Source organism: Pelobates fuscus, chromosome 9, assembly GCF_036172605.1.
Source record: "Pelobates fuscus isolate aPelFus1 chromosome 9, aPelFus1.pri, whole genome shotgun sequence".
NCBI lineage: Eukaryota > Metazoa > Chordata > Amphibia > Anura > Pelobatidae > Pelobates > Pelobates fuscus.
Window position 1 is genome coordinate 65845322 of NC_086325.1, and position 16424 is coordinate 65861745.

The 16424-nt window shown below is 42.6% G+C and overlaps 1 protein-coding gene across 1 annotated transcript in view; it reads left to right on the plus strand.

Annotated features, from left to right (window-relative positions):
- The window catches only part of GPC3 (glypican 3), a 439590-nt gene that overhangs the window by 140321 nt on the left and 282845 nt on the right, over window positions 1-16424 (plus strand). The window contains exon 3 of the mRNA XM_063432042.1: window positions 9021-9712. Within this exon, the coding sequence (XP_063288112.1) occupies window positions 9021-9712 (692 nt within the window). The remainder of the gene's footprint in view (window positions 1-9020; window positions 9713-16424) is intronic.

Below are 16424 nucleotides of genomic sequence, written 5' to 3' on the forward strand. Positions count from 1 at the left end.
TATATCTTGAGTTATTAATTACATTTCCCAAATCTTTTATCATTTAAAGTGAAAATATGTACAAGTTACTTGTTATTGTCTGCTGTAAGGCACTCTTTATCAGCTATTTTCAAAAAAAATAAAAAAGTCCAATATAGACCACACATTGTGGAACACAATCTCAAACCCTTTAACCAAATTATGGAGGAATTTAACATTCCCCCAGTGAAACATTCAATTATCTGCTAAGAGTTTCTTAGCTGAACATCTCTATAATATTAAGGGGGAGAATACCATAAACCTTATACATCTATTTGAACTAAAGAATTATAAAAATGTACTAGCAAAATGTGCTAAAGTTGTATATAGATGGAGACATGACAAACCGATAGCACTAATTAATTAATGGGAAAAATAATTACAAATACATATAGAAGAAGAAGAATGGATAAGCTCTTTAAACAAACTAAATAAATATATACACTGTTTAAACCCTACAGAAACCCAATTTAAATGATCAAATAGATGGTACCTAACACCGATACGCTTAAAGAAAATCTTCACAGAGTTATCGGATAGATGCTGGAAATGCAATATTAATGAAGATAATTTGGTCCACATATGGTATGGCAGTGCACACCCATAAACACATTTTGGGGAGAAGTAATAAAGATAATATACCAAATAACTGGAAATAAAATTACCTCTTAAACCTGAAATGATCTTACTAAACATAAACTGCCCAAATATGACAAAAAGAACATTAAGGGGGGCGGAGCCTAACCGCCGAGCTGGCAGGACGTGCTGAACATCAGCTCCCGCCGAAACGCAACGAAAACCGGGGTATACACCCCGAAAATCGGCGCGTCCACCAGCCGGATGGTAAGAGACAGAGTGGGGACACCCGGGGGCACAAAACGACACCAAAATCGAGCACCCCAAAGCCCGGAAACCCACAAAACGCGCCTGAGGCCTACCAGAGACTGAGACGGGGAGAGGCGGCCGCTCTCCTCGAAGACAAAGCCACGTACAGAAACCTCGGCGTGCCTGCATATCTTCCCCCCCCCCCCAGGACCGGTGGGGGTCATCCCGGTCCTCACTAGACACCAGGGCTACCAACTGGCACGACCTACCAAGCCTGGGCCTCTGCCTCACAGTGATAGCTCCTCACAAGACGAGCCCAAGATGGCGGCTTGCGGCGAGAGGCACACAGCAAGCAGACTGGCAACAATGGCTGACATAGCACCCACAGCAGCTACGAGAGGCCCACTGGAGCCTCGGTCTGCAACAAGCAACTGGACAAGCGGCAACGAGCTGAGCCTACAATATGGGGCAATACAGCAACAAGATCGGCGAACACGAGACGCTGCTAAAATGGCAACCGTGAAAGCACAAAGTGAGCTACATGAACACCACTCAGTCATACCAAACTACGAAGCCAGACTCACCGCTCTCTTCGATGCCTTTTGGGCACAACTGGAGCGCCGGGCATGGCTGAATAAACAGGACACACGCCAGAGCCAGGAGCCAACACAGCACCATAACGGCCAATGCCTCACTCCTAAAAGGCACAGAGCCCCAAGATGGCGCCGCAGGAGGAGAGATCCTCAGTCTGCAGGCGTAATCATAAAGAAGAAACAAGCATCGGAGCACTGCAGCAGACCACGGGGGACCCCCCGTACATCCAGGTACGCACCCAAGAGCTCTCCCCACTCTTCTTCCGGGCTGGGAGCCCACCCGAGGGTTACTCCTCACCGCCACCCATACACCCAAGGGAACAACCGGACTCCGGCAAAGCCTTGGGCCCACGACCCTGGAGATGGGGTCAATGGACTTGTGGCAAGGGTCTCCGATACGGCCTTGGGCCGAAGACAAGGGACACTCAAGCGGCAGCGCACTAGGAATAACACCAGGGGCACCTTAACCCAGAGGGCTAAGCACTCAGCGGGCCAAAACGCCCACTATAGAGAAACGGACCCGGGCCTCCATGGAGCGGTGGAACAAATAGGCAGCCCCCCACAACCAAGTAGATTGGACCATGCGTGCTACAACACAACTCCTCCATGTGGGGTGGGCTGAATAACAGCATGGACACCTGCTACGCTCGAGGCCTTGGACTGTCCCAAGTAACCGCAAGAGACACACTGTTACACCCTGAGGGTTTTACCCATACAAATTCCCATGCTCCGTATTGTTTAATTTTTCTTTATACAGTTAATACTTTATGATTTCCAGCTAGCAGATAGATACATACTATGTTGCCAGCCTGCCTTAGTAATTTCACTCGTACCTATTAGGTCTAACTCCCTTTGCTGTGCGCCTCTTGGTAATTCATTTTCACTACTAGCCTAGCATGCTTAATGTCATGTTGTCAATAGCCTGACTTCATAGCCTGATTTGATTTAATATCCTGTGTTAATAGCCTGAGTTAATAGCCTGATTTAATAGCTTGATTTAATAGCCTGATTCGATAGCCTGATTCGATAGCCTGATTCGATAGCCTGATTCGATAGCCTGATTCGATAGCCTGATTCGATAGCCTGATTCGATAGCCTGATTCGATAGCCTGATTTAATAGCCTGATTTCATAGCCTGATTTCATAGCCTGATTTCATAGCCTGATTTCATAGCCTGATTTCTTAGCCTGATTTCATAGCCTGATTTCATAGCCTGATTTCATAGCCTGATTTCATAGCTAGATCTGATAGCCTGATTTCATAGCCTGACATAATAACTTGCTTCAAAAGCCTGATTTAAACGCCTGTATTAGAATCTTGTTTTCTATGACTGATTTATGAACCTGTTTTCTCAACCTGATTTATGAAAAAAAACAAAAAAACGAAGCATCGCTATCCCAGAAATGTAATAGTCTAAAGCTGACAATGTTTAAACCCTCTACTGTAATCATACTATGCGTTTCCCTCCTTTCCTTCTGTACCCTATCAAAAATGCTTCAATAAAAGAAAGATTGACAAAAAAAAAAAAAAAAAAAAAGAACATTAATGTTAATATTACACATAATCACGGCAGCTAAATTACTCTTAGCGTGTAACTGGAAAACAGGGATAATTCCACGTACCAATGAACTGATAAAACAAGTTATATGGCAAGCACGAATACAAACAAATCGAAGACTGGGACACATGGATAAATAAAATGGACAATATATCGGGGCTTTTATGCTTTCTGTAGTGATTTCGCTTTCTTTTTTCTTTTGTTTCTTCTAATTTATACTTTCTTTCCTTCAGAATTTAGATCACAATAACCAACAGAGGTAGAGCGTATGCTCAGTCACAGTGTAGGGAAGTATTAGACCAGAGGAGGAGAGAAGAAAGGAAGGGAATACAATCCCCAAATGGGCAGACAAACAGAAAAATAAAATATTGAAGCTATACAGGACATAAGAGGTTCTCTCTCTCCAAGAACAGAGTAATAAAGTAAACAGACAAGAACTTACACTAAGAATTCATTATTAGGATATTGGGGGGTGGTTCCGAGTGGGAGGGATTATCAAGATTAATACAATTTCAAGATATATTTATTTCATACTTATGATATTGATGATGACATAGTACCAAGGCCTGAACTACCAAAGCATCACCAAAAGATAGTGAAATAATAGTGATAATAGTGAGATAATAGTGAAATAGTTGCTAAAATAAAATAAATTAATAGATTTAAAAAATAATAATACATGGGCAGAGTATGTACTAGAGGTAAGTATAAAACAGAGAAGCACATACACACTTTTGCATTTCTAGATTCTGGTATTGAGAACATGCCAAAATGCATCACATGTGAAGGCATGACCAGGCCTCTTCTTCCCATATTAGAGAGTTGCATAAAGCTCAGAGCCCCACAGAAAATCAAATGAGAAGTAGACTTCTGAGAGGTTTAACCTTTTCCTGGTATGGTGAGATCTCATTGCAGATGCTGCAAATAACAGTATACTATTATTTTATATATGTATATTTTTACTTTCTACCAATACCTCTGCTGTCTGGTCTCTAGTGGCCTGTTTTGAAAACCCACATTGTGTATGTATATGTTGTTACAAGTTGTAAATGATAGCAAGTTACCCTCCACACATAACATGCGTAAGGACTACATATATAAGGATCATTCATACCGTGTTCTTACAGAATTAGAGTAATCACCATAGAAACCATTCATGCTTAATAATTGCAATGTATTTCAAAAACACTGAAGAAATCGGCATTAAAATGGGTTATTTGCAAACATCATAAAATCATCTCTTTGTGGTATGCGCCTGGCATGGTCATTTCCCATGTTTATATAATTGCTTTTGTAAAAAAAAAAAAAAAATCCTAAATAAAAAATTAATAAAGTGACCTTGTGTCACTTTAACCCACGGCAGAAATGAAATAGTGTTTGTTGAAAATCTCATTATCTTTGTCATGGAGACTAGATGTCTTGTGAATGACTATCTTCGAAGTGAACCAATGTCTGATGACAAGCTATTCCTGCTTATCTGAAACACATACTGTTTTCAACTCTACTGCATTGTTTAATTGTTCTAGATTTTGTATGTATACTTATGTAGCCTTTCCTCATATTAAATATTCAATTGCAGGAATAGTACAGGGCCAAACTGACAGTCATGGATATAATAATGCATTATTATATAACATAATGCAATATTTTATTTAAATATATAGATACAATTATAATTCAAATGACCTCACGTGGCCAGTCTGTGTTAGCCAAGGGAGTATTTTATGATATATAGAGTTTCTGTGCTTTCTGTACTTTCAAACTTGCTTTATATAAAGAAATCTAAAAAAGGATTGTTGAAAATTGATTGATCATTGCTCCATAGCTCCTTCCTTATCTTTGTCTTTCAACATAACATTCTGAGAGTCCCATTGATAGTAAATTGTTTGTCCAAGATTATTCACCCATTATGTATCCAGTCTGCCTGTCCATCCGTCCGTCCGTCCATCCATCCATCAAGCCGTCTTCATATTGTTGTTTATGTTTGTGCCATGGGGGATATCTGAGCAAAAATAAACCAACAAATGCATGATTGCAAATACTCCGAGGATTCTAACACTTTGGCAAAATGATTATTATGAAACGTCTTGTTAATGTGCAACCTCTGCTGTGTTTGTTAAAGGTAAATGTCAGCTAGAAAATATGATTCTCCCGTAAAAGAGGAAAAAGACAAATATGTATTTAAAATGTCAATACCTTCACAGAACATAAAATATTTGTAATTGCATTTAGGTCTTTTCAGACGCCAGAGGAAAGAATTATTTTATCGCATGTCACTTTTCCGTAGCTCCTTCCAGGAGGCAAACTATGCATCGCCTCTAACCAGTTATGGTGCAAATAAGCATTTGTGAATTTACAAATCTTGTGAAATAAGTAATGTTGCCCTTTCTTTTAAAATTGGTGCATAATGAATGATATGAAACAATTGCTTGATTTCATTTTATCCTTCAAGATAGATGTCCAAGGCGTTAATATAGCAGCAATGAAGTAGCAATGTGTTTCCGTGTTAAAATGTTGAACAACACACATCTTGTTTATCAAAGAAAGGTGTAATTTTATACAAATATTAGCAATCAAATGAGTTCTAGTACGAGAAAAGCATTGTCTAAAATTGCTCTCCGACCTACAAGCTCTATGTACTTAAATGTGGCTCTGTAAAAGTGAAATAATTACCTCAATCAAACGGGATATCAAGAAGAATATGCTTTTGTTTTATAAAATGTACAGAAAAATGTTACACTTTTTTTTCCCCATTTTTTTTTTTTAAATTCTTTATTTTGGTTGTGCATTTATGAGAATCACATAAGCGTTCAGTATGTCACAGCATTGTAAACAAGTTTCAGTACTATACTTTTAGAGCTGGGAATGACATTTGAGGAACATGCACATTTTTATAATAATGTTTAAACAAGCTTTAACCATTTAGTTGTGAAAAGTCCCGTTAGGTACAAAGTAATGATGAGTAACACGAAATGTTAGCATAGAGCTCCTTTAAATGATAGGACTAATACGTTAGCTTAGACTCTGCTGTTAGGTGCAGGGGGCACATTACAGATTGCTATGGGCATCTGAGACAGTGTTATCAAGGCATATTAGGTCAGAGTGAACGACTGAACACCAAATTGCTAACTGATCAGGCTCATACTGGTAAAATTTTGTGCTTGCCATGAGATGACTATGTGCGTGAAAAAGATAGCATTAATTTAACCGGCATACACACGAGAAGTACTATAAAAAAAAGGAAACAAGAGAAACACATTTTTTAAACAATATAGGAACATTCGTTAGGCAGACTATGGCATGACAATGATGTACATAGTTTAAACGGTTGAGTGACATTCTATGCCGGTTTATCCAGGTTTCAGACAATTTAGCTGTACTAAGCTGTAGGGATCTGTCTATTACAAAAGCTCATGCGCCGACACAGTTTTATATGCTAAAATAATGCAATTGTCAGAGTGAAAGAATAAAAAGTAAATTAAACTTATAAGTGAAAGTAAAACCACCGGCAGTAGACCTGTCCATATGTATGTCCCTGTCCCCTGAGTGCTGCGGTGCAACATGGGGGGTACTGGGTGATCAGCACGTCCGAGGCTGGGCGCAGCCATCTTTGTTGGGCGATGAGGTATGGAGGTCAGTACGTGAGAGTCTCATGTTGTGGGCGAGCCGCTCGTTGGTTAGTGGCGTATGTGAGTAGGGAGGGCAGCCGATGGGCTCTGTTGCTTTGGTGGCAGCTTAGGTTGCCGTTGGTGCCGCTAGTGAGTCGTTCCAGTCGACATTGTTTCCCAGGCCCAGCATCAGGGGTACCAGGTGAGTGGTGCTGCTGTGGGCTCCGGTCGCCGACGTTGTCCTCCATCTCCTGCCCCAGCTCGTTCTCCGTGTAGTGTGAGGGCATGATCCCATGCGGGCTTATACAGTGAGGGTGGTGTTGTTTTCGCCGGAAGGCATGCGAGGTTGCATGGTATGGTGCTGATTGCGGCGCCGCCATTTTAGAGGCCTGGCTCGTGGTGCGCGCCTTCTGGTAGGTCCGATGCTGGGCTTTAGAGCGTGAGGGTTCCCTCCGGTGGGGACCGGGATGACCCCCCCGGTCCATGGGGGGGGAAGCGAGGCCCGTGAGGTGCGACCCTAGGCTGTTGCGTGGCGGCCAGGTTCACAAGCAGGACGGCGGCCGTCCGTCCCGCTCTCCACCCTCCTAGGCCGCAGACCCCGAAGTCCCATATCGCCCGCAGGGGGCTCTGGCACTCCCGATCTCAGGGTCCGCGGTGGCTCCAGCTTCTGCCCGGGTGCTTGATGCAACTTCAGGTCACTCAGTTTGCGTTTTTGCGTATAGATTTAACCATATTGGACCAGGTTTATCAGGAGCCTCTGTGGCCTGCGACCGGTCAGCATGGCGGTCAGGCCCCGCCCCTTTTTTTCCCCATTTATTTATTCTTTATTCGCTTTTTTGTTGTTATTTGTCAAAAACAACTGAAACACACATAAGAAAAAAATTACCGTACAAAACATATAGTTCTATTTAAACAATAAATATATAGAATGCTTCTCCCCTCCTGTAAAACCTCACATACCTAATATACCCTATCCCATGTTATTGGAATGGGATAACATATAAAACAACATACATGTCCGGCAGGTTAAATATTTTCTCCTCTTATCCTTGGGTTATTTATTTATCATGCTCACTCAGGGATCGATTTTATCCATAGGTCCCATTTATAATACCTCTTCTGAGTAAAATGTTGGTACTTCTCTGTTCCATATTTACGTGGAAGATGAGTTGATTTTTGACCTCAATGCATAATGGCGGCATACAAGATTTCCATTTTCTGGCTATTATGATCTTTGCTGCTAGCAAAGTATGTACTATTATGTCATACTCTGCTTTGGCCATTTTTGGAAAATGTAAATAAATTTAAATAAGATTCTGGTTTCAGTGGGAGTTTGATCTTACTGATTACTTGGATTTTGTCCTTTATCTGTCCCCAAAACCTCTGAATTGGTTCACATTTCCACCATATATATAGTAAACATGGGCGGCCTTAGGCCTTTAGGTGCCATGTGCGAAAAATCTTCACAGCGCCCCCCCCTGTCATCCATGTATGATGTAATGTTTGTGTTGTCTGTGTATGTGATAGGTGTGATGACTGTGTGTGATATGTATGCTATGTGTTGGTTGTGTGTGATATTTGTAATGGGTATATTAACAGTGTGTGATATGCGTGTATTGGTTGTACGTGATATTTGTGCTGGGTGTATTGGCTGTGTGTGATGGTTATTTAATTCAGATAAAACATGCATTTAGGCCTGTGTGTGAATGCAGGTGTATAATTTTGCAGAGTTATGTGCACACAGTCCCACAGTCAGACACAGTGTTACATATACACTGTCAAATCCACCACATGCTCATAGTCGCAGGCAGATAGTCACATACACAGGATCAGGCAGAAACTCACAGCTACAGGCAGTAACACACATACACAGTTACAGGTTGATAAACACACTCACACAGAATAACAGGCAGACAGGCATACAGCCACACACACACAGCCACACATACAGTTTTACACACACACACACACACACACACACACACACACTTACATGCAGGCAGTCACACACACACACAAGCAGACAGTCACACTCACACTGACAATCACACGTAGTTACCTCTGTTCATTGGGGAGGCAGTGCAGCTCCTGGAGACTGTTTGTTGGGGAAGCAGGACTCCTTCCTGCTTCCCTGCAGCAGTTATCTGGCACTTTTAGCCCCGCCCCCGCCATCAGTTTCGCTCCGCCCCCGCCGCACAACATGCTCTTCTATTTTCTTCCTAAATTTCTGCCAATTACTTAAAATGTGCTTCATATAAAACACCGAAATGTTACACTTTTGATATGCTTACTGTCATAATAAAGTTTATCAGCTTGGGAACTTGGCTTTGCCTTACCACTGGTGGTTCTCTGTTCATGTGATGACTTTTTAATAACATTAAAAATATTCTAAATATGTATTTATTGTCTATTTTACAGAAGCGTTTGAAATTGTAATACGGCATGCAAGAAACTATACAAACACAATGTTTAAGAATAAGTACCAGAACATCTCATCAAGGACTGCCAAGTTTGTAAGTGAATTATTCACGGACATTTCACTTTATGTGTTGGGGTCGGATATAAATGTGAACGACATGGTCAATGAGTTTTTTGACAGTCTGTTCCCTGTATTGTACACTCATTACCTAAACCCTGGAGTCCAAGAATCTGTTGAGAATCTAGAATGTCTCCGACTCGCTAGGCGGGATATCGGTGCTTTTGGCCATTATCCCAAAACCATCATGACACAAGTATCAAAGTCCTTGCAAGCTTCACGAGTTTTCCTTCAAGCTTTGAACCTTGGCATTGAAGTCATCAACACTACAGATTATTTAAAATTCAACAAGGATTGTGGAAGGAGCCTACTGAAATTATGGTATTGCTCCCACTGCCAAGGTCTTCTGGCGACACGACCATGTGCTGGCTATTGCGGAAATGTAATGAAAGGTTGTCTGGCAAGTGTGGTTGAAATTGATACCCACTGGAATCTATACATTGTTTCAATAGAACGGCTTACTAAAGAAATGCACGGAATTTATGATTTAGAGCGGGTTTTGCTCAATCTCTTCTCACTAGTTCGAGATGCCATAGTACATGTTGAGAAGAACCGAGGAAGACTATCCACAGCAGTAAGTTTATTTTTCAATATTTAGATTTATTTTGCTAGTATATGCTACTCGTTTTCTAAATAATGATTATTGTTATGTATTGGCATGTGGGGTATTTGGTTTCACATGCAAATGGTATAAACCCAATGTGTTCTACAGCAATCAGTTTGAATAATTTTCTCAATTTTTGTTACAGGATCCCACCATTCAAACCATATCTATCACCTTGATAAAATTTTACATTGATAAATAGCTCATATAACCTGTCTTTATGACGTATTAGTAGTGTTCAAAATGATTCAGTGTAAAAAAACAAAACATGGAAGTTCATTGTAAAATAGTGTAGTAGATGAAATAGTGTTTGGGAGATTTCATAAAAAATATGTAGTTCCAGTTTATAAAAAAAAATTATTATAACATGAAAGAAAAAGAAAGACCATGTGAGACAGAAGTAAATATGTCAAATTAACCCTTATAAAGTGAATATCTGAGGGGAGTACAAGTAACGAAAAATATTATCATGGCAGTATGTGTTCTGTTCCTCATTTTAATTATGTATCGACTGATGAATTTATGTGCAGTTTACATCGCGATTCCACTTCTCATTTCCGGCTATACTGTAATGCAAACACTAAATAACAACTTCTTATCATTTCATAAGGATAAGAGATCTGTAGAAGTTACGGTACAGGGAATCTTCAACTTTTTTTGTACAACGGCCTATACGATAGATTTGGAGAGATACTATTTCGGATTATCACATGGGCTAGTTTGAGAATATGAGAGACCCACTACATAAGTGCCTAGTTCAAAACACCTGTGAATAGGACTGTCATGAGAATTTTTAGGACTCCTTACCTCTCCCAGACACATACATAGATAGATGCTATCGAAATACAAAAAGATACTTTTTGACACACACAAACACACATCACAAACAACACAAACAAATAAATGCTGACATCGATACACACATATTCAAACAAAAAGATTACCAGGCAGCTATTCAGTCCCGTATGGTTTCCTTTGCGAGCTAGAAGGAAGTGGTACAAGAGTGGAACGGTGTCAGTCAGAACAGTCCGATAAAGGGCCAGTCTGTCACCGATCTGTAAGTGACAGATAGGTAATGAAAAGATCGTGGGGGATATGGTTACCCAGTGTGCTGTTTTTGATAGGGACAGTCTGTGAGATCCATGAGTGTCTACTTGTTGGGATTTCAGCAGATATAGATGGTAGACCACAACTCAGCATTACAGGGGTTAATGTAGAACCCAGTGGCGGATCCAGAGCCTGATCTCGGGAGGGGCACTTGTAGATTATTTAAAGAAATAATCCAGACACAATAACCACTACAGCTCAGTGTAGTGGTTATGGTGTCTATAGTGCCGGGACCCCCTCCCAGAGTAAGTAGTCAAACCGTTTAAGAACAGTTTGACAACTTACCTGAAGTCTGCTGGGAAATGGGGCTGTAGTAGTGCATTGGAGCAGTAGTGTGTGTGAGTGGTGCAATGTGTAAGGGGTGCAGTGTGTGTGTGAGGGGGACAGTGTGTGAGCGTGTGTGAGAGCGGCAGTGTATGTCAGGGATGCAGTGTATGTGTGGGACAGTATGTGTGTGTAACAGTTGCAGTGTGTGTGTGTGAGTATTGCAGTGTGAGTGTGGGCAATGTGTGTATATGGGGCGGCAGTGTGTGTGTATGAGGGGGCAGTATGGGGGGCAGTACAGGTCTATGGGGGTCAGTGTGTGTGTATGAGGGGGCAGTATGGGGGCAGTACAGGTCTATGGGGGTCAGTGTGTGTGTATGGGGGCCAGTGTGTGTGTATGGGGGCAGTATGGGGGGCAGTGTGTGTGTATGGGGGGCAGTGTGGGTGTATGGGGGGCAGTGTGGGTGTATGGGGGGCAGTGTGGGTGTATGGGGGCAGTGTGGGTGTATGGGGGCAGTGTGGGTGTATGGGGGCAGTGTGGGTGTATGGGGGCAGTGTGGGTGTATGGGGGCAGTGTGGGTGTATGGGGGCAGTGTGGGGGGCAGTGTGTGTGTGTATGGGGGGCAGTATGGGTGTATGGGGGCAGTGTGGGTGTATGGGGGCAGTGTGGGTGTATGGGGGGCAGTGTGGGTGTATGGGGGGCAGTGTGGGTGTATGGGGGGCAGTGTGTGTGTATGGGGGCAGTATGGGGGGCAGTGTGTGTGTATGGGGGGCAGTATGGGTGTATGGGGGGCAGTATGGGTGTATGGGGGGCAGTATGGGTGTATGGGGCAGTGTGGGTGTATGGGGCAGTGTGGGTGTATGGGGGGCAGTGTGGGTGTATGGGGCAGTATGGGTGTATGGGGCAGTATGGGTGTATGGGGCAGTATGGGTGTATGGGGCAATATGGGTTATGGGGGGCAGTATGGGTGTATGGGGGCAGTGTGGGTGTATGGGGGGCAGTGTGGGTGTATGGGGGGCAGTGTGGGTGTATGGGGGGCAGTGTGGGTGTATGGGGGGCAGTGTGGGTGTATGGGGCAGTATGGGTGTATGGGGGGCAGTATGGGTGTATGGGGGCAGTGTGGGTGTATGGGGGGCAGTGTGGGTGTATGGGGGGCAGTGAGTGTGGGTGTATGGGGGGCAGTGTGGGTGTATGGGGGGCAGTGTGGGTGTATGGGGGGCAGTATGTGTGATATAAGGGTATGGGGTCTTTTTTTTTATATTTTTTTTTTATTTTATTTAAATAAATATTCTATGTCCCCCCTCCCTTCTTACCTTTACTGGGGGAGGGGGGACATTTCCCTGGTGGTCCGGTGGGCGATTCATTGATGGTCCCAGTGGGGAGAGTTCACTCTCGCGAGATTTGGAGCGTTTCCGTGGTAACCGCGGCAACGCTCCAAATCTCGCGAGAGGAGGACCCGGAGGAGCTGCAGCCTGACCTCCGGGTCCTCCCTCTAACTCCCTCCCTCCCCCGCCGGCCGCCAGCACAGTGCCTGCGGACCGGGGAGGGAGATCTGTGATCTCCGGTCCGCACGCACATTTAAGGGCTGGCAGGGGAGGGAGAGGGAGAGGGAGACCGTCGGTATTCTCGGGGGGGGGCAATTGCCCCGTTGCCCCCCCCCCTGGATCCGCCACTGGTAGAACCCTACATGCAGTAGACTAGCAGTAATAAATGTTTCTTGTAAAAATATGTATTCACTTATAATGTCTAATGGCCTGGCATATTACACAAGGGATAAGCTGACCATTGATATAACTTTAAGGGACACTATAAGTTACCAGCCCATTGAAGTGGTCTAGGGTTTGTGTCCCTATTGCCCATAGTCCTGCAATGTAAACCATTGCAGTTCTCGAGAAACTGCAATGTTTACATTTCAGCACTAATACAACCTATAGTGACTGTCTATCAGACAGCAGCGTGAGAGAGAGGGAAGAGCGAGGGAACTACAGTGCTACGAATAGAGATATTTATTCCTAGTACTATAGTATCCCTTTAATGAAGTTCATAATTAAGGAACCTTACAAAGGAAGAGTAATCCCATTGTTCCAGTCAGTCATTGGGGTGAACACCAAAGATGAAAACACTAATGCCTAAAGTATCCTCGAATATAACAAAAAACACTGCACTTATAGTTATTCATGAATTAATTAAGAAGAGCCCTTTTCTTAATTTTACTTTCTTAGCAGTTTAACAGATATCTCCTGTTTAGCAGACAGCTCCGTTAATTGGTAATTGGTATCTTTATGGCAATCCATGTAAGGATAACAATTTGGGGAGTTAACTACTAGACAGATGAAAGATCAAAATTAAGAAAAGGACTTAATTTTGATATCAGCAGTTTAGCAGATAACTCCTTAAATTGGCAAGTCAGTACCTGCCACCTGCATTCATGACCTATAAGGAAAAATGGGCTACCGAAATGTAAAAATTAACACATTTCTGAACTGAATTTCGGCTCGTCCAAAGCAATAGGTGTACGAACAGTAATTTGAAAAATATTGAATCGATCCAAAATGAACCAAAATAAATTTTTCCCCCATGCACATCTCTAATATTTTACATTATAGTTTATTTTGGTACTTTTACACTACTAAACTATTTTTTATTAATATCTAAAGCATCCACAGTGACTAGCCTCATGTTTACCATCTGCTTCTCTCTTTTGACGTGGGTTTGAAAAAAAAAACACAACAAAAACGAGAAAATATTTTTTTGATGCAGTCGATTTGAACTAGATTTTCTGATTTGGAGTTCTATTAATCAGTGGAATCATCTTTCTGGAATAAAAATATTAAAAAAAAGCCCATTATTTCCTACACGCTACATCTCAACAAGATAATCTGTATCCTATCACTGCTATTGTAGACTAAACATTGTTTTCCATAGTCGGTTATTCAGCTTCAGAGAGAGATCAAGAATTGCTGTCCTTCTTACAGCTAATCAATATCTCCCTCCGTCCCTCTGCGGGTTGTTGTGTCAAAATGTTCGAAGAAAACTCATTACTAACTAAATTCAATGCCGTCTCTTTTATTTATTTCAGTTTTCTTTGCTAATACAAGACACGCTATTCTTGTAGTCTTTTTTTTTTTTTATTTGCCTGGAAAAACAACGATTTAACTTGCTTTGATCCATCAAAGTCAAAACAATGCTTGTATCACCTGTTTTGATTAAACGAAGTGTCAGTTTTTCATAAGTAGAGAAAATGTGGAGAAGACAGCGATTTGCTATCATGATGGTTTATTATTTTTTAATGTTGTTTCTATGCCATTCAGGCAAAGTTTAAGCTGCTTGAGGTTCTAGGTGATTTTTATGATTACAATCAAAAGAAAACATAAAACAAGTTGTTTTGTCTGTTTACGCTGCTTTGGAATGATCTACACTCTTATTTTATTATTTGGCATAATGTGCTCCCTCAGCTGCCTTTGAAGTGAATATTGGTTGACGTGCTTAATCTTGGAATTTTTTTACACATCTAACATATCATCTCTGGTTAAATATGAGCAAAGCAAATAGTCTGTTTGTTGCAAAAGATGTCGTCTGGGGGACATGTCTGGCCGTCGGAGAATATAGCTGTATAGTGCCACCCCCGTTCAAAGCCTAAATATTGCTAACCTCTACCCGCACAAACCTGAAGATGGGCCGCACAAAGAAGCAGACTGATGCTGCCGGTACCCCAAAACCTCCTCCATAGCACACTCCTTACCCATCCTCAAGACTGCTATAGTGGAATGCACCTGGAACTCCTACTACATCTCGTGGTTAGGCTGAGTGAACACCATCAAGACACTACTGCCAAAACTTCATCTTCCAAACAGTACCAATAGAGGCCCCAAAATCATTCTTCCTTAACTTAAAAGCAGAAATCCGAAAATGTATGGCAGGGCAGATCACGCCGCATAGCACACTCCCAACTAACACTACCCAATCTCAGAGAAGGTACTTTGAGAAATATTTCATGGCAGCCCATTTGACCACAATCATAATATGGTCAACGGCAGCAAAGGACAAGCCATGGATACAACTGTTGGACAGTTCCAACTGCAACCTGCGAACCTTACCTTGGATCACAAAAGAAGCAAAAGCATACTGCTCACCAACCCATTCGTCGCAGCGACCATGCGGATCTGACGCCGACAGGGCATGAGGCACTACCCAATGACTGACCCTAGCCCCATGCTACCACTATGAGGCAACCCAGACTTCCCAGCAGGAGACCAAGGACCTCACCCACCCTTGACAAGACACAAACCAATGCTGTACATGACAGACGTACTCCAGCAACTGCCCACTCACTGAACTCTTCTCAGACCAACCTCACACATTCCTGCACGTAATAGCGAGAGAACAGATAACCCTTGATCTACTCCACTCTTGTGACAGGACAATATCTCTTAGCGCCCCCATGCATCAGTGGAGAGGATCTGGAGATGAAGCTGGGATAAGATCATAATGGGATACGATCATAACCCATATGCAAAAGACACTGGGGTTCTCACCGTGCCATCCAGACATGCCCATTCCACAAATGCCAAACAGGGGATTTGAACCTGGCTCCTTCGATGTCCTGGGACTGCTATACTGCCTCTGAGCTACATACCTGGCTATGTCTTCAGCACTAGGGGGCTGGGCTTTATCTGTGGCAGATTGTCAATTAAAGACTCGGTAAGCCTAAACCTGGAACCTGCGTATCTATGTCCTGGGCCTGCTATACTGCCTCTGAGCTACAGCAGATTCTCTTCTTTTGAGTAGTTCTATTCCTGTTATACATGGCTATGTCTTCAGCACTAGGGGGCTGAGCTTTATCTGTGGCAGATTGTCAAGTAAAGACTCGGTACGCCCAAACCTAGAACCTGCGTATCCAGAGCCCTATGTATTGATGCCTGACAGGTTCGATGCTTCTCATTCCTCCTTCACAGCATTCAAAATGGATTGCGAACTCCTGTTTGCCCTTAAGCCCAGGACCTACAACAGCGACTTTTTAGGGTCCGTACCACTATTAATTTACTTTCCGGACAGATTAAGGAGTGGGGATACCAGACGCTACAAAAATGAGATGCTGTCTTGGACAACTGAGAGTCGTTCATGACCACGACATACTCGACATACTCCCAGTGCTCTGCTCCAGGGTTTAAAATAGCTTCCAAAATTTTAACCCCAAAGTTGGTCTCCTGTCACCTGACATCACTGCCCTATTAACCCCCATAATATGAGGAAGGTTTTGCGGACTGGTGACTGAAAAAGTACTGGGTACCTTCATGAAGGTTAGACAAA